Source organism: Notamacropus eugenii, chromosome 3, assembly GCF_028372415.1.
Source record: "Notamacropus eugenii isolate mMacEug1 chromosome 3, mMacEug1.pri_v2, whole genome shotgun sequence".
Classification (NCBI taxonomy): domain Eukaryota; kingdom Metazoa; phylum Chordata; class Mammalia; order Diprotodontia; family Macropodidae; genus Notamacropus; species Notamacropus eugenii.
The window spans coordinates 12,701,843-12,725,023 of record NC_092874.1 but is presented as its reverse complement, the minus strand read 5'-3'; the positions used below and the strand labels follow the sequence as shown (position 1 = coordinate 12,725,023).

General features: G+C 36.4%; 1 protein-coding gene across 4 annotated transcripts in view; it reads left to right on the top strand.

Annotated features, from left to right (window-relative positions):
• The window catches only part of MACC1 (MET transcriptional regulator MACC1), a 96,651-nt gene that overhangs the window by 11,211 nt on the left and 62,259 nt on the right, over positions 1–23,181 (top strand). For 3 of the 4 annotated variants that reach the window (XM_072650868.1, XM_072650865.1, XM_072650866.1), the window contains 2 exons: positions 17,348–17,396; positions 18,095–18,212. In XM_072650868.1, coding sequence (XP_072506969.1) covers positions 18,095–18,212 — 118 coding nt within the window. In that variant the 5' untranslated portion in view covers positions 17,348–17,396. Of the gene's footprint in view, positions 1–7,838; positions 7,926–17,347; positions 17,397–18,094; positions 18,213–23,181 lie in introns of all 4 variants that reach the window. The other variant, XM_072650867.1, reaches the window with a different exon arrangement.

The window sequence follows — 23,181 nt, the reverse complement described above, 5'->3', positions numbered from 1 at the left end:
CCTACCTACTTATCTTCATTTATTCATCTATCTTTCCATTGCTTTCATTATTTTTCATGGAAAATGGGAGAATTTGTTTTGCATGACTATGAATATTTGTTACCATTAATTCCCTACCTCCTAACCCAATGGGTTGAGAAAATATATTTTTGTTAACTAAAAAATAAAACCTTATTTTTAAAGGAAAAAGAGCAGACTGAACCTTGCTCATTTGAGAGAGGCTTATTGCCAGCTTGGTCACAGAGTAATGGGTTTTTTATTATTATTTTTTTGGCTATAGATACTCTCAAGTTAGAGAAGTCAAATACCAGTTTAGCTACCTACTACCTGGGTGAGCTTGAACACATAACGTAGGCTATCTTGGCCTTGCTTCCTACATCTATAGAATTAAGGGCTGGGCTGGATGACTACCATCATCCCCTCCATTTCTAACTCTGTGATCTCTTTTAAGATAAAATCAAGGGATAAGTGGCATAAGGTTATAGAAATAATAAACTATCACTTTGAACCTCCCTTGCTAGCTGCCTAGTTTTGGGTCAGTCAATCAGACTTCACTGGGTCTTATTTTGTCTCATCTGCAAAATGAAGAAATCAGAACAGATGACCCTGGATTGAATTCCAAGTCTGTGCTCCATGTGTTTATGATTATTAACAATTTTTGAAGGGTGACCTGTTTTGGAGGAGCAGGGTTCCACATCGAGGAAGTCTTAACATCCTTGAATTCTTGATATTTGAGTACATTGTGAGATGAAGCCTAGAGGAAGCTGGATGGGGAAGATGTAGAAAAGGGAAAGAACTATGATTCCTATCTTAGACATCCATCTTAATTCTTAGAAATCAATTAAAACCTATGGGGATCATTGACAAGAAAAAAAAAATCCTTTCAATACATACTGTTCCAAATGCTATGAGTCACTCTGAGGATGCACAATATTAGGCAAACACTAAATTAATAATTAAAATATGATATAGAAGAACACTTTGAGTATTGGAATCCAAGAGGAATCATTTATTTAAAAAATGTTTTGAATCCTTTGGCATCATTCTCAATATCTATATTCATCAGTTGGATCTATTAAGATGGTAATATTGATGTTTGTTGGCTATATCCATCTTGCAAATGGTTTTAGTTCATTTCCATATCTTTTAGACTTGGTTTCCAAAGAGCTGTTCAGGGGATCAGGAAAAAAAAAATCTTTAGGGATCATCTAGTCCAATCTGCTAGTTTTACATTTGAGGAAACTGAAATCAGAGAGATGAAGTTATTTATCCATGGTCACAAAACCAGACAATGGTTTGAAACATGAGGTTTGATGTAGATCTCTTCTTTTCTCAGCAGGTCATTCACTGGTTTTTCCCCCCAAATCCTGGACTGCTTTGCTATGAAATGACATTTTTTATCTAGCCATTTGGGGACCAAAGTCCTGATTTAAGTTCAGTTGAATTAATTTTCCACTGATAGCTTTTTTTTTTTGGAACCTGGAGTGGAGTCACAAGATTAACTTCCAAGAGTGTTTTATCTTTTGAAATTTGGATGGCAACTGATTCAAATGGAGATTCAAAGTAGGTCATTTTTAGTGGGATAAACTGAGGGAGGCTGGGACTTCTGCAGTTACCAGGGTCAAGTTGAGGAGTCAAGACTCTGATGGTCTTGTTCAGGGTCAGCAGAGAGTAGTTGAACCTGAATGTATACCTTTGATGGTTCTTTTACTTTGACCCAACTGTGACCCTCCCCCATTCTTTCCATCACTATTTGCCTTGGACTGCCTAAATTTTGATAATACTTAACATTTACATATCCCTTTAAGATTGACAAAGCATTTTACACTTATCCCTTTTGATTTTCACAACAGCCTTGTGAGGTAGATGCTATTTTTAATCTCATTTTACAGATGAAGAAACTGAGTTGGAGAGAGGAAAATGACTTGCTCAATGTCACACCCTAAGGAAATGTCTGAGGGAGGAATTTAACTCATCACAAGCCTTGTATCCTATAATATAGAACTACTTACAATTTCCCAGGAATAAAAAAAAGAAGGCATGGTTGAAAAGGAAACAGATCTTATAATTTTATGAATAAAACATAATTTTATTTATATCATTTTTTGCAAATGGGTAGGTACAGATTTTCATAATCACTTCAAGTTATTTTTATTTATTGAGGTATCTAGATAGTTCAGTTGATAGTGTTCTGGACCTGGATTCAAGAAAACCTAAGTTCAAATGCAGCCTTAGACTCTTACTAGCTGGGTAAACTTAGGTCCCTTAACCTTTGTTCACCTCAGTTTCCTCAACTGTAAGATTGGAGTAATAATATTACATTCCTCCTCACAGGGATCCTCTGACCATGAAATAGGATAATATTCATAGTGTAGTTAATATAATGCTTGGTAAATAAGGTTTTCTTAAATGCAATGAGCAATGCAAAGAAATAGAAGAAAATAGAGTGGGCAAGGCAGGAGATCTCTTCATGAAAATTAGAGATATCAAGGGAATGTTTCCTGCAAAAATAACTCAATAAAAGATAAAAACGGTAGTGACAATAGTGACTTCACAGAAGCAAAAGAAATTAAGAAGTGGCAAGAATACACAAAAGAACCATACAGGAAAAATCGTAACTTCACTGATTACCCATAGTGGTGTGGTAACTGATCTAGAGTCAGACATCCTGGAGAATAAAGTCAAGTGGACCTTAGGAGTCACTGCTAACCCTAAGGCTAGTGGAGGTAATGGGATTCCAGCTGTGCTATTTAAAATCCTAAAATATTATGCTACTTAAGTATTGCACTCAACATGAAATGAAATTTGGAAAAGTTAACAGGGGCCACTGGATTGGAAAAGATCAGTTTACATTCCAGTCCTAAAGAAGGACAATGATCAGGAATATTTAAATTACTGAACAATTACATTTATTTCACATGCCAGCAAGGTTATGCTAATGATGCTGCAAGTGAGCCTTCAATAACATGGGAACCAAGAATTACCAGAAGTGCAAGTTGATTTTTGAAGAGGCAGAGGAACTAGAAACCAAATTATCAACATCTTCTGGATTGTGGAGAAAGCAAGGGAATTCTAGAAAGCATCGACTTCTGCTGCACTGATTCCACTAAAGTCTTTGTGAGGATCACCACAAAATATGGCAAGTCCTCAAAAAAAGATGGGAGGACTGGATCATCTTACTTTTCTCTTCAAGAATCTGTATGTGGACCAAGAAAGAATAGTTAGAACCAAACATGAAACCACTTAGTTGTTTAAGTTTAGATTAGAAAATTAGATTAGAAAAGGAGAATCACAAGGCTATATATTGTCACCTTATTTATTTAATTTATATGCAGAATACATCATGTGAGATGCCAGACTGGATGAATCAAAAGCCAGAATTCAGATTGCAGGGAGAAATATCAGCAATCTCAGATAGGCAGATGATCCTGCTTTGGTAGCACAAAGTGAGGAGGAAGTAAGAAGCTTCCTGATGAGGGTGAAAGAGGACAGTATAAAAGCTGCTTAAAGCCTACCATGAAAACAAGCAAACAAACAACTTCTTGGCACCTGCTCCCATCACTTCCTGGCAAATAAAGGGAGAATAAATGGAAGCACTGTCAGATTTTATCTTCTTTGGCTCAAAGATCACTGCAGATGACCAGGACAGCCATGGAATTAAAAGACACTTGTTCTTTGGAAGGAAAACTGTGGCAAATCTGGAGTATATTAAAAAGCATAGACATTGCCTTTCTGACAAAGGTCAGTGTAGCTGAAACTATGATGTTTTCAAAGCAGTGTGTGATGGTGAGAGTAGGAGTATAAGGAAAGCTGAGTGCCACAGAATTCACGCTTTGGAGTTGTGGTGTTTGAAAAGACTTTTGAGAGTCCCTTGGACAGCAAACAGATCAAATCAGTCAACATTTAAAGAAATTAATTCAGATTATTCACTGGAAGGTCAAAGACCACGTAATGAGAAGATGGGATTCATTGGAAATGGCCCTAATTTTGGCAAGAATGAAGGCAAAAAGAAAAGGGGAAGGCAGACGATGAGGTGGAGAGATAATGTCATGGAAGTAATAAACATGAATGTGGACAGACTTCTAGAGATAGTGGAGGATAGAAGGGTGTGGCCTGCTGTGGTCCATGGAGTCACAAAGATGTGGACGTGACTGAAGACTGAACAACCACAACAAAGGTAAGTGCTAGCTATAATTATAACAGCAACAAAAACAACAAGAAACTGACTGTCAGAAGAACTTGAAGGGAGAATTTTCCATCCCATTTTAAAGAACAGAGAGAAAATAAGTCCCACGCTTTATAATGCATCAAACCATTTCAGTTCTGTTTGAACAAAGGCTATATCTAATGTATTTTAGGGTACAGCTATGTGGCATAGTGGATAGAACAGTGGACTTGGAGTCAAGAAGACCCAAGTTCAAATCCAGCCTCAGACACTTAGTAGCTGTGTGACCCTGGCCAAGTCACTTAAAATCTGTTTGCCTTAATCTACTGGAGAAGGAAATGGCAAACAATTCCAGTATATTTGCCAAGAAAATGCTGTGTACAATATGGTCCACATAGTCAAGAAAAGGCAGACACTACTGAAGAACACTAGTATATTTTAATATTAATCTCCAACATATACCCTGAAAAGCGCTAAGAGGGACTTTAGAAGTCACCTGATTGTACGCCATTTTTTCAAGTGAGGTACATGAAGTACCAGAAGGTGGCATGACACCCAAGGAGAGCCAGGTAGTAATGGCTGTGCTGGGATCCCAGCCCAGAACCCATGGTTCTTAATCTGTGTTCTTTCCACTGCCCTGCAGTGTTAAGAGGAGAAACCTTGGACGAAAGAGCATATTTCCATGTCATTGTAGATAATACAGACTGGCCAAATGTCTGCATGAAAAGAATTGGCCTTGTCCAATTCTGTCTGACCAGTTCTGCTACACTGCCAATTATAGCCTGGAAACATTCAAAAGATAACTGATTATTCCAAATGTGGCTACATTTACCACAATATTAAATTTGTTTTAAGAGATTAACGCACCCTTGACTGCCTAAATTTTTACCTTCATACATGCACCTTTCTACCTATCCCTGGAAAAGATGTGATAGTGGCAATGTGTAAAACTTTCAAACCTCTGAAACAAAAGCTCCCCTTAACATTAATTCCACCAAATCCTCCCTGGGACCTCATTGTTTATTTATATTTATTTGAGAAACATTTATTTTCTCTCCCTCTTATTCCTTCCCCACCCCACTTTCACTACTCTTCTCCAGAAAAAAAAAAACAGAGGAAAATAAAACTATTGTGATAAACATTCAGAATCCAAACAAATTCCCACTGACCCTGTCAAAAAAAAAAATCTTTGTTTTATCTGTTTACTGAGGCCTTTACTTCTCTGTCAAGAAGTGGTCGATGATCTTTTTTATTGTGACAAAGGGGGAGCCCATCACCTGGGGAATGGTCGATCAAATGATGGTACATGAATATAACAGAATACCTTGATTTCATAAGGAATGATGAAAAGAATGGTTTCAAAGAAACCTGGGAAGATTTGCATAAATTGATATAGGGTGAAATGAACAGATCCTGGAGGACAATTTACATAATACAACATTGTTAAATCAGACAGCTTTGATATACTTAAGACCTTTGGTCATGGACTAATTGTGGAGTACCTTTTCTACATGGTAGCCAATCCAGGATCATGTCTCTTTCCTCTTTCATTGACTCCATTCTAGTTTGAGTGTGTTTCCAGGATAAGGGGAGAAAAAAGAAATGAAGAATGTTAGAACTTTTTTTCCCCAAAGATACATAGCCAGCTTCTGTACAGTCATCCAACAAAGTCTAACATATCTGAGAAGGCTTGTCTCTCTCAGAAGGAGGAAATCCAAGAGCATGGATGCAGTTGATATCTAAAGACTTGTCATCCAGAAACCTGAAGTTGAGGTTGAGATAATGTCTTTGATAGTAGCTTGATAGATAGCCTGCCCCACCCATTTTAACATCCTTAGCTCTTACATCTCGATGGCAAAATTGATTACAATCAGATAGAAATAAAAAATGTGCTGTGGGTGCATCACAACAGGAAGAGAATGTTTCATTTTTGTTGACCGCCCTGGTACAAAACATATATATGTTCGATTCAATAAATCAAATGATAGATATTTATTAAGCATCAAAAAATTGTGAGAAACTAATGTAAGAAAAATCTCTTCCAGAGCTGAAATTCCTATGGAGTCTTCTATGTGCTTTAATTCAGCATTTCTGTCTTCCATTTGAAGGCCTCTCTTGGGATTCCTTGATTTGTTTCTGATATAACCTCTTGTTTGGTTTTGGGGTGCTTTTCCCCTGGTTTCAACTCCTGGTTTCTCAGACTGCTTTTTTTGTGGTTGATTTGGGTAGAGAGAAGTGCTTTCCTTAGCTTTGCTCAACTACATGCTCAGCTCTGCGTTGTGACTGACAAGTGAGATATAACCTTCCACATTTCATCTGATATGTGCCTTTTGCCCAGCAAATGTTAATGCATTTCTAAAAATGCCACAGCAGACATTTCTGACTTCACAGCTACTGAGCATTAAGATTTATTTTCTGTCAGGGAGGACACAATATGGAAATTATTCATCCAAATGTCTTAATCTCAAACAGATAAACCTAGCCCTGTGGGTGTTGAGGGGATGCTTATTGGCAGATTTCAGGGACCTTTTTAAAAATTTTCCAGGTAATATCCAAAATCTGGTGTTTCATTTCCATCAAACAGCAGTAAGCTAATAGTCTTCTTGGTGAGGAAATCCTAGAGCTTACTGTTTTTCCTACAGTGATGAGCAAAGTTCTATAGAAAGAACCCAGGCTGATGGATGGGGGTCAGATGACCCTCCTGGGTTGTTTTAATTTACATTGTTCTTTATATGAGTGATTTGGAACATATTTCCATAGAGGTGTTGATTTTTTAATTTCTTCTTTTTCAAAGTGTTTCTATTCTTTGATGGATTATTATTTGGAAAATGAGTCTTTCTAATAAATTGTGAATGCAAGTCTTTTACTATAGATGTTTGATCCACATCTCTTTTTTATTCTAGCTATATTATTTTTACTCTTGCAAATATTTTAATATTATGTCATCAAAATAACCTATTTTATCTTTTATAGTTTCTTCTACCACTTATCTGATTATGAATTTTTCCCCTAACCATAGTTGTGAATGAATGAACCAATGAATTAAAAAACCCTCTATTAGGCACTCACGAATCCAAAACACTGTGTTTTATTAGTGATATAAATACAAAAATTGACAGATGGCTGCATGCAGGAAATTTCAAATATCCTTTAGTTACTCCTAAAGTTCTCCTAGAAATTGTATTGTTGTATGACTGTGAATCATGAAATAGAAGAATCTCAGATAGATATATATCATAACATATGAGAAACATAACACTTTATGCAGATTAATTTAGTCAGTAATAGGGCATGCTGCAAACATGAATATTAATTATTCTCCAATAATTTAGGTCTTCATTTTTTTCTTATATTATAGTTGTATTTATATAAGTCCTCTGTGGATGTTGGTAAGCTAATAAGAAAACATTTAAAGCATTTTACAGTTTTTTTAAATGAAACTTCTCTTATCTTTTTTTGGTTTGTGTTAGTAATATCCCTAAGTGCTGATTATTTATTTGGATTTAGATTGTATCTTGCCAGTTTGCTGAAACTATTAACTGTCTTCGTTTGTTTTCTTTGCTTATTCTCTAGGGTTTTCTAAGGAAATCCTATCATCTGCAAATGTGGATTATCTTTTCTACCTATTTTAATTTCTGCTTGTTGTCTTAGTATTCTTAAATATCCTTTCTAGACCTTTTGAGAGAGCAGAATGGAGGCTGGAGTCATCCTTGCTTCATGGAATTGTGTCAGGAAAGCTTACAGTGTTTCCCTGTTAGAAGTAAGTCTGGCTCTTAGTTTTAGTAAATGATTATTATATTTTTAAACAAAAATTACTCCTAAAGTTCTCCTAGAAATTGCATTGTTGTATGACTGTGGATTATGAAACACAAGAAACTCAGAAGAACTAAAAATTAATATTATATATAGGACAATGGAGAGGTGCAGATAGATATATATCATAACGTATGATGTGTTATTTTCCTTGTTATTTAAATAATTGTGTATATTTTCCAAATTCATAAATTTTTTTTGCAATCTTAGCATAATCCAACTTTATCATAATAAATATTTTCATATGTATTGCTATAGTCCTATTGCTAAATTTATTTTGCACATTTTATTTTTTGTAACAACATCCATTCATATGGGGAAGCAACATAGTACCAGGGGTAATAGTTTAGTGTTTTACTTTTGGAGTCTCTATATATAGTATAGTATATAGTATATTCGGTCTCTATCCATATCATTAACTAGGTCATTGACCCTGGATGAGTCCCTTCATCTCTATGTGTCTTGGACAAGTTCCTACTATTTCACTAGTTTCTGAGGCTTCCTCTATGCAATTTGAAGAGGGGGAAGGAAATTCTAAGCCAGGATTTCCTCATTCTGATGAAATCACAGATTGATTCACCAAATATAATCATTGGATCATAGATTTAGAGCTGGAAGACACTTTGGCAGTTACATAATCCTATCCCTTCATTTCATACAACAGCAAAAGAGACTGAAGTGAATAAGCGATTTGCCTGGGGTCACACAGGTAGTAAATAGCAAATTCAGTATTTGAACTCAGGTCCCTTGACACTAGATCCAAAACTCTTTCGTGACAATAGTCATTATCTTAATCCTACCCAGGCTAATATATCTATCTGAATCATATATGCTTCATTGAGAGAAGTAGGCCTAGTAGAAAGCCTTCTTTGTCTATATTTGAAAATAATTTCCATAGCATAGGAGCAAATTGAACTTTAAATGTTTCATAGAATTTACTTATAAATTCCTCTGGCCTAGAACTACTTTTCTTTTCCTCCTCCCCTGAAAGTTGATGGTTTGTTTGCTTCTCTCTCTGATATAGAGTTCTTTTGGATTTCTTTATTATTTTTGTTGGCCTGAATATTTCATACTTTTTGATGTATTTCATAGATCCATTTACTTTATAATCTATTTCCTAGGAGCTAATTGAGAACAGTCATTGATCTATATTTTTAGAGGCAGTTCCTCATTGGGAGTTTGCCATACTAGTGACATCACAGTTCTCAAACAACACAATTATGTGCTGTGGTTTCTGATGATCTCCTTATTGTGAATTAACCATTATCAATACTGATTCTGCCAACTTTCTCTTCCTCTTTCTTTTTGAATCAAATCAGCTAATGGCTTATCGATCTATTTTTCAGTATATCTGTGGCTCCTTCCTTTTATAATTCCAAAGCTGATATTTAAAAAAAACTAAAATGAAAGACTTTATCTTCATTCTTGTGGAACTTCATATTATCAGATTTGTCCTATCATTCTATCCTCTTCTGATCATTTTGGATTCTTGTGCTGTTTAACTTGATATCATCTATAATTTACCAAGAAGACCATTTCTACATTATTATTACATCATCAACAACAATAATAGACATTTTAGTATAATAGAGAGAAAAGTGACCTCCAATTCTTGAACTCAGATCCTGCCTCTGACACATCCTGGTCATGTGACCCTTGACAAATTATTTAATCTCTCAGTGTCCTAGAGAGTTCTCTAAGACTTAAGCTGAAAAGATGGTGACAACCTTCATTGGTAGAGGAATTTTCCTTACCTGGAAATTCTCTGTACCAATAAAATCTCAGGTTTTATCCATTTTATCCCAACTAATAATGCTAATCAACATTTGTGGAACACTTTAGGTGTTTTCCTAAGTAAATCTGAAAAGTGTGTACTGTGATTATCATTGTCACCATCTTATAGATGAGAACTTTGAGTTCTAGAAACATGACATGGCTGACCCAGGATCACAAACTAAGCTGTGTCTAAGATGATATTCCAATACAACGAATGTGACAAGCTATGTAGAACTTAGAAATACATGAAAATGAGGCAATATTAAATGCCTTTTGCCTTCACTAAAAGTATGTTACAGTGATTAAAACAATAGTGTATTAGCCCTGAATTAGCCTAGGTTCAAATCTTGCCTCTAATGCTTGTTAACTGTGACCTTAGGTAAATGAACTTCCTAGCCCCAGTTTTCTCTCCTATAAATTGAGGACTGGGATTAGAATGACACTGAGGTCCCTTCCAACTCTAGATTTATGATTCCAAAACAGGAAAAAAATTAACCAAAGGCACCTAAGTGGAGAATGAGTAATGATATTCCAATAATGTTTACATCAAAGAGCATAGCACAGAGACAATAATAACTTTTGAACAGCACCATAGAGAAGACAAACTGAATTTTCTGAATCATTTATAAAATGTTGAATAATATTTGGTCAAAGGCAGATTCCTGGAAGAATTCTCCTAAGGACCTTCCAATTCATTGGTTACTGTTTTGGTAGTGCAGTTATTTATTCAAATCTACCTTTGTCTCAATGTACTATCACTTAATCTATTTGCAAGGACACCAAGGAAGTTTCTGTCAAATCCTGTGCTAGTATCTAGGTATTCTCTTGATTAACTAGTATAGTAATAACATCAAAAAGTTTTTTAAATCAAATACAGCTTATAGATGGATATTTTTTAAGGTTAATGAGCCCAACTCTGCATGACTTGTTCTTCCTAAGTCCATATTTGCTCATGGTAATCATTGCTGCCCTTTCTAAATTAACACAAACCACCCTTTTAATATTTTGCTTCAGAGTTTTGCTAGGAATGGAAGTGTGGCTAATTGATTTACGTTCTGCAGAAACTACCCTGATTTTGGAATATTGGGACATTTATCCATTTCCATTGCTGCTGCTGTGATTGCTATTGTTGTTTTATGCTTTTCCAGGAAGAAACAAAATACTGGCTAGCTAAATTAGCTCGCTCTCTTACTTGATTTCCTCCCTTTTACATGTGCTTTAACTTTGTAAAGTGTATGCACTTACCCCTATTCTCTGTTCAGTTTCATTACTTAATTTTGCTTTGAGGTGACATCTCCATTGTCTTGGCTTGCTGCCTTTTCTTGTCAATGATACATAGACAATGATTTTCTAGTTCTGTCCCTTGTCTTGCGGCACGTAAACACCTCAACCTCCCCAGAAACCCAAGAGAACTTTAATTTTAAACCTCTTCTCATGATGTAGGGCAAACAAAATAAACCACAGGATTTTGAAGACTCACCAGAATCTTGAGGGATCAATGAAATTTGCGTATTGGAGAATTCAGGCTTCCACAGACCTTTCTAAAACAGTCCCACAAAAGGGCTGCTGCAGTGAGGAAACATTAAAGAAAACGCTTGATTTTTAAATATATTTTTACAGTCTCAAGTTTATGAGACAGTTCCCCAATTCCCTGACAATATTTGGAAAACAGCTTCTTTCTGCCAGGAAAGACTGTATCATTCCTCTACAGGAAAGGGTGGCAGCAGTGGGTAGAAGTTGTAAAGGGGCCGATAAAGACTCAATGTTAGGGAAAAAAACAAAACAAAACAAACTTCTGAACCATTTGAGCTGTCTCAAAGCCAGATGAACTGCTCTAAGGAGAGAGAGCTTTGAACTCTGGAAACAGCTCTTTTGACTTGTTGAGAATTCTAATAGCCAGAAAGTAGAGGTTGTGAATTTCCCTTCTTTGGAGGTCTTTAAGCAGACTTAATGGCTTCTTGTCCGGGATGTCTCAGTGGGTTTCCTTCTACGTGTGACATGGAGTCTGAGATTGTTTCTTATTGCATTTCTCAAATTTCTTGACTGTAGCATTCTGCTGTGGAACCATAGGCAAATCATGTTTGTCTCAATTTCCTAATCTGTAAAATGATGGGAGACGCTATAGTTTTTAAAGTTCAATCCAGCTGTAAATCTGTGATGACCATTTGATTTGGTATCTTTTGATGTTAGTGAAAGGCAATTATTTTCATCCTCAGGGACTTCGCATGACTCTTTCCTGGCAGATTTTCACTTACTCTATGAGTAAGCTATGATGGAAAATGATGAAAAAATAGCTTTATTGCTGAGATGATGGAGGTATGCAGGCCTTCTGATACAGAGGACAAGTGTGAGAAATTACCTTGTAATAGTCTATCTCTCTCTGTCTCTCCATCTCTATCTATCTATCATAGATAGATAGATAGATAGATAGATAGATAGATAGATAGATAGAGAGAGAGAGAGAGAGAGAGAGAGAGAAAGAGAGAGATGGAGGGAGAAAGAAGGACAGACAGAGACAGAGATAGACAGAGAGACAGATACATATGCAGAGACAGAGTGACAGACAGAAACAAAGAGACACGCAGAGAGAGACAGAGGGACAGAGGAACAAAAAGTCATTTGAAGCAGGAGAGTGTCTCGATTATTGAAGAGGAGAGTGGAGAAAGACTTTCATGCCTCTTTGTTTGGCAGGTCTGAAAATATCTGGTCTAAGAATCATTTTATCCAGGCTGGTAATGAGTCTAAGTTAAAGTACATAAACAGAAAGGGAGGGAGAGGGAGGAGAGGGAGAGAGAGGGAAAAGTAGAAGGGGAGGGGAACGGAGAAGGAGAGAGAGAGAGGGAGGGAGGGAGAGAGGGAGAGGGAGAAGGAGAAGAAGAGGGAGAGAGAGAGAGATTTATTGTCAAACCCAGGGATGTCAAACTCAAATAGAAATGGGACCCATTAAACCATACACATGGATCCCTGCAGGCCAAGTAGTGACTAGGTTTTAAAATGTAATATTATCTATGTTTTATTGCATTTTTGTTTATCTTGTTAAATATTTTCCTATTACATTTTAATCTGATTTGAGCTGAACTCAGAAGTGTTGGGGGCTTTATGTGACCCTCTTGCTGTGTACCTGATACCTTTGCTATAGAGAACCAAGGAGACGTGGTTTGGTAAAAAGAACACTGACTCGAGTCAGAGTATCTGGGTTCCAATGTAACTTTTGATCTTTATGCCTGTGTCATCTTAAGGAAATTGCTTAAATTTCCATGGTCTCAGTTTTCTCATCTATAAATAGGAGGGATGGGCCTCTGAGATGTCTCCTAGCCTTAAATCTCTGATCCTTTGAAGGAGATATTGACATTTGTGCTAAGGCTCTGAAAATACATTTATGTGTACAGAGCATTTGTATAGACAATCAGGAAGCTGCTGAATTTCAGGACGGCACCACCTTTACTCTCACAGAACTTACATTCCATTAGATGGTCTATTGAGGTTCTTGCAACCAGACTGAAGGAAACTAACGAAAACCACTGAGAGAGATCACAGTGGAAAGAGCCATCATCCCAACTAAGCTGGTTGATAGAATTGATGTGTACTTTGAGGGCAACAGGATCCTTCTTTCTTGACTTTTCCATAGCCTTGATTTAACTTTGAGGAAACTCTTTGTGATTTTCCCCCATGTGTTAATCTATTTGAGAACATTTAGTAATGGCTTGGGAATTCCCAAGTACTTAGAGCAGGACCTTGCCCAGAGTAGTCAATCAATAGATATCTGTTGATTTGATTCGGCTCAAAGAAGTCATTCATAAATATATTCCCATAAATATATCATAAATATAAAGTTATCAAATGCTTGGATCAGTTTGCTCTTTAGAACCATCCAATATCCTTTACTCTTAGACCTTCCTGTGACATGCCAGGAATATCCATGCAAATTCATCTGCCTGGGCTAGACAAAATCCTCTGCAATTCTCTGTTCCCTTTTTGTGACCTTCTCTATAGTTTTAACAGGGGTCCTACTAGAGAATAACTTCCTCTGTGAATGCACATCTTTGCTTTCTCTAAATTTATCATTTTTGAGGCTTGCCTGGGGATATTGAGAGGTTTTCATTGTATGTGCTAGAGGCAGGAGTCTAACTGATATCTTCCTGACTCTTGAGGCCACCTCCCTAATCAGTATGAGAATCTCAATTGTCACTATCACCCAGTCATACTAAACTGTCACCTCCCTAGTCACTATCTGAATCTAACCTTGCATTCAGTCATTTTTTTTAAGTTGGGGAAATGAGTTGACCTGGTCTATAGAAACATATTGTACTAGGTGTCTTGCTTATATCACTTCCTTTAGATGTATTTTGGAATACTGGGTAGACATTAATGCTAGTCAGGAAGATCTGGATTCAAATGCCACCTAAGATATTTACTGGTCATGTGACCTCGGCGGGTTTTGTAAGCTCTCAGTCCCTCAGTTTTCTCATCCGTAAGAGGTGACTAATAATCAAAGTCCCATAGAAATGTTAGGAAGTTCAAGTGAACTAAGAAAAACAAAACAATCTGTAGAACTTAGACGCCCTCTACGAATGTCACCCATTTCTGTGATTCTTCCTTTGCTAAGTGGATATTTATGAATCATTTAGTCTTGGCTCCCAATGTTAGTGTATTTTAGTGTTAATCAGCGGAAGAGTCTCAACTTCTCTGAAATGTTTTGTGAGTTAATTTTCCTTTGATGGAGATCAAATGAGTGCCACTTGCCCTAAACCCAGAGAAGAAATAAAGAGTATCAGAAACAAACTGATGCATCTTCTGGACTTCCTCTAGACTCACTGAATATGAGCGCTTGAGTATGGCGCAAATTCAGGAGGTTGCCACTGGTCCAGGAGAGCAGATTTTTAGCTCCAGAATCCCAGGACATGATAACACAAGGGACTGTGACTTGGACAATCTGAGAAGGGGATGGGGAGAAAGGAGCAAAGCCAGACGTTAGCTCTTAGAAAACAGTTTTGATTGTCCAAAGTAGATGACCAAACCTCAAGTGGTCTCAAGTCCATTCTATCTGTTAGGTGGTGTGGTAAATTGAGTACCAGGACTGGAATGAGTACCTGGCATCATACAGTTCATAGCTTGTGACTCTGGACAAGTCACTTAAACTCTGTTTGCCTTAGTTTCTTCATCTGTAAAATGAGAATTATAGCAATGCTTGTCTCCCAGAGTTGTGAAGATCAAATGAGATAATAACTGTAAAGGGCTTAGCATAGTGCCTAGCACATAGTAAGTGCTGTGTAAATGTGAACCATCATGGCTATTATTATGATTTACTTTGGTAATTAAGAAATATGCTCTTGAGTGACTAGAGAGAAGCTATGATGTGATTTAAGATACCCATAGTTCATGGACACCCTTTTAGTGTTTCAAAGTCAGTACAGAGCAGTAGAAGAATATAGTCTTATATCAAGGAGAAAAGTTCATTTTTAAGACTGATGCTAGCTGTGTGATTTCAGGTAAGTACCTTAATTTCCCTGAAGCTCATTTTCCTCATCTCTAACACTGAGCTAATATAACTTGCACTATCAATCTCATCGGACTGTTAAGGAAAAGGCATTTTTGAAAGCTTTAAAGTACCGTATAAAGGATCTAAAATTTTGTAAATATAAATTGACAGCCCAGAAAGAACCAATGGGTAGAGCTGCCAAACCACTGTAAGTTATCTTTGAAGGAACCTAGAGAAATGACCAAGCCTAGCAGTACTAGAGAAGTGGGCAGTGGTCCTGACTTTTGAAGGTATATTGCCTGAAACTGTAGGCCAGAGAACTTGACTTTGATTCCTTGAGAAAATTCAAGAATGTGTCCAGTCATCTAAATAATTATCTCATATATCTGCTAAGATATTAGGTTAGAGGTTGGTAATATCGACAGAAACTAAGACATAAAGCCTCCCCTCCCCCCAAAAAAGAACTTACATTCTACTGGGGTGGGATATAGAGATATAAATAAAAGGGTAATTTGTTAAAACGACTGAAACTGAATTCTGCAAAATAATATTGGCCAAGCATGGCCCGAAGGGAAAGATGTGAGAAGGCACCTTATCCTATTTCATCGATCAAATGAGAAACTGTAGGTGTAGAACATTACATTACATCAGACTTTTTGGACCAATGTGTTGATTACTGATGGTTACTTTTGCTGCACTTTGCCCAACTCTCCAATCTTTTTGTCTTCTTTGTAAGGAACAGCTTTTTGGGAGGGATAAAGGTAATGGATGTATTGGGAAGTCAAAATGATGTAAAGACAAAAAGGAACCAATGAAAGTATTTCTTATAAAATAAAGGATTGACTAGTGAACATCCAGAAAAGGAAGCAGTGATTACAAAGAACCATCAGGACTTCAACAAGATTTACCAAGGTTAGCCTTTCTTCACAGGGATACCAGGTGGCTAGATTAGGAAAATGTTTTTATTGTATGAATATATATATATACAAACACATATATAGCACATATATGTATACATGTATGTATATGCATGTATTTGTATATATAATTTGATATTTTAAAAAAATCATGAAAATAGGTCCCTTTTTTGTGAAAATTCTGGAAAAGTATTCATAGTAAAACTTAGATGGACTTGAAATTGGTTAAATGGTGGCACTCAAAGTATATTGATTCATGGTCCGATGTCAGGTTGGAAAATCTCTGTAAGAATGAGACAAGGATTTGTGCTTGGTTAGCTTTGTGCTAGTGAATATTTTATCAATGACTTAGAAAACAGGTAGATAGTATGCTTATGAAATTTGCAGATGACATAAGACTAGATTATATGTTTTTCACAGTGGAGGAAATAATTATGATTATTTAAAAATTTGAATGAATATACTTACATTTGTGTTCAAAACATTTCACAAAAATTCATATAATTTACAAATATAAGATGGAGGATAAATGATTAGACACTTTTTTTTTTTGCAAAAAAGAGAACAGATTAGAAGTTTTACATGAACCAAAAGCTAAATATCTTTCAACATTTTGGTGTGGCAGCCAAAAAAAAATTAATGTAACCTTGGGTAGAATTGAAGGGCATAACATTTAGGACTAGGTAGACAATTGCCCTTCTTTATCACGCCCTGTTCAGACCACATCTATAGTATTGTGTTTAATTTTTGGAAGGACAGTGATAATTAAGAAGGTGCTTCAGGGTAGCCAACAAGAAGGATGGAAGGCTCTGAGATGTACCATCCAAATATCAGAAAGATACTATGGTTAGGTAGTACAGACAAAAGAAGATTTAGAGTAGATGTGCCAACTGTGTTCATGTATTTGAAGCAATGGCCCATAGAATTCAGATTTGATCTGACTGACCATAGAGGGTAGAATTATGTTAAATAAGTGAATGAAGAGACACGTTTATGTTTGATGTAAGGAAATATTTCCTACTAGTTAGAACTGAATGGGCTCCCTTAGGAGGTAGTAGCTGGCCGCCATATTGAGATTCTTCAGAGAATGGGTGATCCTATTAGACAAAATGGATACAGAAGTCTCTTCCAACTTTGACATTTGGGGATTTTTCATCACTATCACTATTATAACTTTGTTATTTGTTTGTATTACAGAATAAAAGAAGAAATTATCATTTTGGAGAAGAAAAATAACAACAATCAGGTATGCAGGGGGAGCCACAGTGGTACTGATACTAACCAGCATGCACTTGGGGGCACAATGAGCCCATTTTCCTACAATGATGACCCATCATAGTGCAGTGTAACGACTGATAAAGTTACAGCAGCCAAATTCGAATGCCACTTCCACCATTTCCTACCTGTGTCTCATTTGGGAAGTCATCTTCTCTTGGATTCAGTGTCTTCATCTGTAAATTGAGGAGGTTGCACCAAGTGGCCTCTGAAGTTTCCTTCAGCTCCAATTCCTGTCACCTACCTTAGACACCTTTGACCTTTAATAATCCCCTTGTGCCATGGCCACCTGATTGTGGTTTGCAAACTCAACTCATTTTATAGTTTGTGTCACTGAGCCCCACCTTCTGGCTTCTTAAGCTAGAGTCCATCAGTTTAAAAAATAATAATGGTATTTGAATATAAATAAGTTCCTTTCTAACCATCTGCATTTTATTTTGTATTGAAAAAGTATACTCTGAGAAGGGTCTCTAGACTTTACAAGGCTATCAAAGGCATCCAGGATATAAGATTGTCCTTGTGTGTAGGGAAACTCATTGGAGAAGCAGGATGTTTTTATGCATTTTCCTACTTAAATGCATACAACACTTTTGATTTTTCCATCTTCACCTACTTTCTAACATTTTTTTAAATGGATATTTATCTTCTCCCCCTATCAACTTATGACAGATGGTAAAAATGGCAGCCAGTGGACAGACTCCCTTGAAGTCTGAAGGGGTTCCACGAAGTAGGTCTGAAGGAAACTTGTTGGATGAACAAAACTCCTCCACATACCATGATACAGAAGGTAATTTTTTAAAAATCTTTTTTTCTAATGTGAGGGATTAAATTCATAATCAACAAAATCAATAAATGTTTGCTGACACCTTACAAAATACAAGTAAAGTTGTAAGCATAAGTACAGTTATTTAGGGAAATTATAGGTGACTCTGATATAGCATTCAAGATTCACAAGTTCAGATGCTTTAACTCATTCAACATGTAGACACTGTAGGAATTTTTGTACCCATCGTATACATAAAGAAATGGGCGGTGTGAATGGTGACATTGCGTGCTCCAGGCCAGCACACGGGAATTTTCTATGCCAGAATCAGATTGAAGACATTGGAAGATGTTTTTTGGTCCAACTGGTCTGCCATTTGATCTTCCCCTTAATTTTAATTTTCAATGAATTTTTACTTATTTTGTTAAATATTTCCCACTTATATGTAAAAAATAGCATTCATTAAAAATTAATTTTGATTTCCAAATTTTCTCTCTCCTTCCCTCTTCTACCTCTTGGGAAGGCCTGAAATATGATATTGATTATACACGCGAAGTCATTTACTGCTATGCATTGTGTATTTAAGTTATTCCGCTGATTCGCCGTTCCGTTTCTCAGTCAGTGCGAGATTATCTTCAAAAATGCCGCTTTCTAATATAGGTTGAAATTTGGTCCTGCTAGGTGACCTTCCTTCACATTTTTTCATTGATTCCCTTAATATCCTTGGCATTTTGTTTTTCCACATAAATTTTATTGTTTTCTTTTCCAGCTATATAAAATGATTCTTTGGTAGTTGGACTGTTGTGGCACTGAATACATTTACTTAGGTAGAGTTGTCATTTTTATTATATCAGCTTGGGCTACTCATGAGCCATTACTATCTCTCCCCTTATTTATATCTGTTTTTAATTAAAAAATGTTTTGTAATCGTGTTCATATAGTTCTAGGTTTTTCTCATCAGGTGAACTCCCAAGTATTTTATTATCTGCAGCTATTTAAATGGAATTCCTCTTTCTGCTTCCTCCTTGTGGGTTTTTTGGTATTATATAGAAATTTTGATGATTTATATGAGTTTATTTTATACTTTGCAATATTGCTAAAGTTATTGTTTCAACCAGTTTTTAGTTGATTCTGTTGGGGGCTCGAAACATACGATCACATCATACGCAAAGACCGATAGTTTTCTTTCTTCATCACCCATTTTCATTCCTTCAATTACTTTTTCTTGTTTTATCACTATTGCTAGCATTTCTTTTTTTTTTAATTTTAGACCAATACTAAAACTTAAATACATAAAAAGAAAAGAAAAAGAAAAATTATAAACTTAAATATAAAATAAAAATGTCATGTGTACAGTAGAACATAGAGAATTCAAAATATATAGCAATAACTTACTTCAAGAAAGCTTGTATATTGAATACTGTGGGTTAAGTTGAAAGCTGTCCATTTTCCTTGCTTCCTTATAGGTTTTCTTTTGTTCTCTGCTGCACACTTTTTACTTTGTTCTCACCCTGCTTCCTCTCCCCTTCCTCCCCCCAACTTGCTACCCCAAGGTTAAATTGAGCATGGCAATCCATATTTATATATAGGTATTGATATATACATACATGTATATGCCAGGCCCAGAGGCCTGTGTGGGCTACCCGAGTCTTCTTACCTCACCTCCGAGGTCTTCGGCTGGCCACGCCGGATGCACATATGAGAGAAAGGACGTTCCAGAGTCGAACAAGGGTTGAGCTTTATTTCAGGGTCTAGTTACAAGTGCAGGGATGTCTTCCTTAGGAGGAAGAGGGGGAGATTTCCTAAGGAGGCTAAGATCTTAAGGGATTGGAAGTAGAAGTACAAGCAGGGAGAGAGGGGGAGGGGAGAGAGGAAAGAAGAAAGCGGAGCCTACTGTCCTCTTGGCTCCTCACGTGCTAAGAGAGAGCTTTCAGGCTTCCTCAATCCTACTTAACCTTCAGCCGCATAGTTTGCATCTCAATACCATGCTGTTAGATAACAATAGTGTGCCCAGATCCGGGACGACCTCGAGGGCAGGGAGACTCCACCCATCACGTATCTCCCGGGGAGAGGCGGAAATACCCGAGCTAGCAGAGCTAGCTCAGTCTGACCTTCTCGAATCCCCGCTGTTCATGGAGGGCCTCGTAAGACTCTAAGATTTAGAAGTCCCACTTTTACCCACCCGAGACCATCCACACGGATTTGAGCTTCCAATCCCAACATGTATACATATATACACATGCATACATATATAAACATATACTTTCCCTAAGAGATTCTACTTCTAATCTTGTTTTTATGTTTATGAATATCTGGTTTTTTCCTGTTTTTCCTAACTCCTCACTTTACTTCTACCTATTACCTTGCTCTCCTATTACTTAGCCTAACTCTCCCTTACTCTCCCATTCCCCTGAATCTAAACACCCTTTTGTATACCCCTTTGACCTCTTCCATCCCCCTCCCCTCTAAAGCTACCTCCTTTATCCTCCAATTTCCCTAAATCTGAACACCCTTCTATACTCTCTTTTAATCTATTCCCCCCCTCCACTAAAATCCCTCTTTCATCCTATCCCCCTTCCCTGTCCCCTGGGAGTTTTATTAATTTTTTTAATTTAGAAAACTTTTATACTCTTCTAGTTGTATGTGTATTTTCCTCTCTTAAACCCATTCCTGATGAAAGTAGGTTTCCAGAACTAACAGCCCCTACTCCCCCATTTAATTCCTCTTTATTGGTTCTTCCTCTTGCACCTCATTTCTATAAGATAATTACTCTTTTTTTTTTTACCTTTCACTGTTGTTTTTATTCTCAAAAATGCAAAAAAAAAAAATTCCCATAAAACATACATACACACATATACAGATAGCCAGAATCTTTTGTTATTGTTTTAGAAACAAACAGTTCATAGTTCAAATGCCATGGAGTCATAGATCTATAAAGTCATAAAATTTATAGTTCATTTTAAATATTATCAGGACCCAACCCCAATCATTTTGCAATGCAACCACAGAAGCCTCGGGATATGGAATATCCTGTTCTGGGTCACGGAGGGACAATATTTCTGTATATGGACTTATGTATTTCCACACCTTCCAAAAGTGGTTGTTGCTGGTTTTTTTTTTTACAGGTCAAAAAAAGGAATAATCTCAAATATTAACCAAGAGTTTTACCATGAAGTTAAAAAAAACTGTACTTTATTTTTGCTTTTCTTTCTTAATTAACTAGGAACCAGCTAAGTGAGAAATGTTTGAAGCAGATTAGAGACAGAGGCCCTGCTGAAGAGGACAATCTTTGGGGCCAAGTTTTTTGAAGGAAGGAAGCAGATGTGATAGTGATAAAGACTGTGAGTCAAGAATCAAGCAAATTAGGGAGGATCAGAGAGCGCCCAAGGGCCATAGATGATAACTACACAGAAGTGGACAGGGTAGAGCCAACTCTGAATGAGGAAAGGACATGGCTGGGTGCTAATGGCAGTATCTGAAAGGAGACGGTGGAAACCAGAAATATGTCACCTCCTCTTCACTGAAGATGTGAGGGTGTTGGGGGGAGGGCTCAGGGAGAAAGATCAGCCAGCACTGGAAGGGAAAACAAATGATCAGGGAAAAGAAAAAAGAGATTTCAGTGATAAAGGAAAATGGAATGTGGTAGTCAAAAAACAGCAAGAAGACCAGTGTTACTGGCCATTCTGTCCTTTTTTTCTCCCTGAAATTCCTTCTTTCTTTTTAAAATTTATTTATATTTTTCAAAATAGTTAATATTTCATTTTTTCCAATTACATATAAAAACAATTTTAACCTTTTTTTATATTTTTGAGATCCAAATTCTCTTCTCTTTATCCCTTCCCCCCCATTGAGAGACCAAGCGATATGATTAAGATTATACATGTGTAGTCATTCAAAACATATTTCCATGTTAGTCAAATTGTGAAAATAAAACATCAGGTTAATAAAAAAACCCAAGAAAAATAAAGTAAGTTTAAAAAACAGTACGTTTCAATCTACATTCAGATTCCACCAGTTCTTTCTCTGGAAGTTAATAACATTTTTCTTCTTAAGTTCGTCAGAATTGTCTTGGATCTTTGTTTTGCTGAGATTAGCTAAATCACTCACAGTTGATCATTGTATGACATTGCTGTCACCGTGTACAGTATTCTAGTTCAGTTTAGTTCACTTTCTATCAGTTCATGTAAGTCTTTCCAAGTTTTTCTGAATGTGTCCCACTCATCATTTCTTATAGCACAATAGAATTCCATCACAATCATATACCACAGCTTGTTTAGCCATCCCCCAATTGTTGGTGTTCCTTTAATTTCTAATTCTTTGCTGCCACAAAAGGAGTTGCTATAAATATTTTTTACACATATAGATCCTTTTCTTTTTCCCCCATATCTGGGATACAGTAGTATTCCTGGGTCAAATTTTATGGCTTTTTGGGAATAGTTGCAAGTTGTTCTCCAGAATGGCTAGATCAGTTTACAATTTTACCAACATCTCAATAGAGTATTAATTTCCCCATATCCCTTCTAATATTTGTTATTTTTCCTTTTCTGTCCTATTAACCAATCTAATAGATATGAAGTGAAGTGGTAGTTCAGAGTTATTTTAATTTGTGTTTCGCTAATCAGTAGTGATTTACAACATTTTTTAAAAAAAATATGGCTATAGATAACTTTGATCTCTTCATCTGAAAATTTCCTGTTCATATCCTTTGGCCATTTATCAATTGGGGAATGACTCATATTCTTACAAATTTGACTTAGTTCTCTGTATATTTGAGAAATGAAACCTTTATCAGAGGAACTTGCTGCAAATTCTCATACAAACACCCTTTTCTGCTTTCCTTCTAATCTTAGTTTCACTGGTTTCATTTATTCAAAACCTTTTTAATTTAATGTAATTACAATCATTCATTTTATATCCTATAAAGCTTGCTGTCTCTTGTTTGGTAATAAATTTTTCCTTATCCATAGATGTGACAGGTAAACTATTCCATACT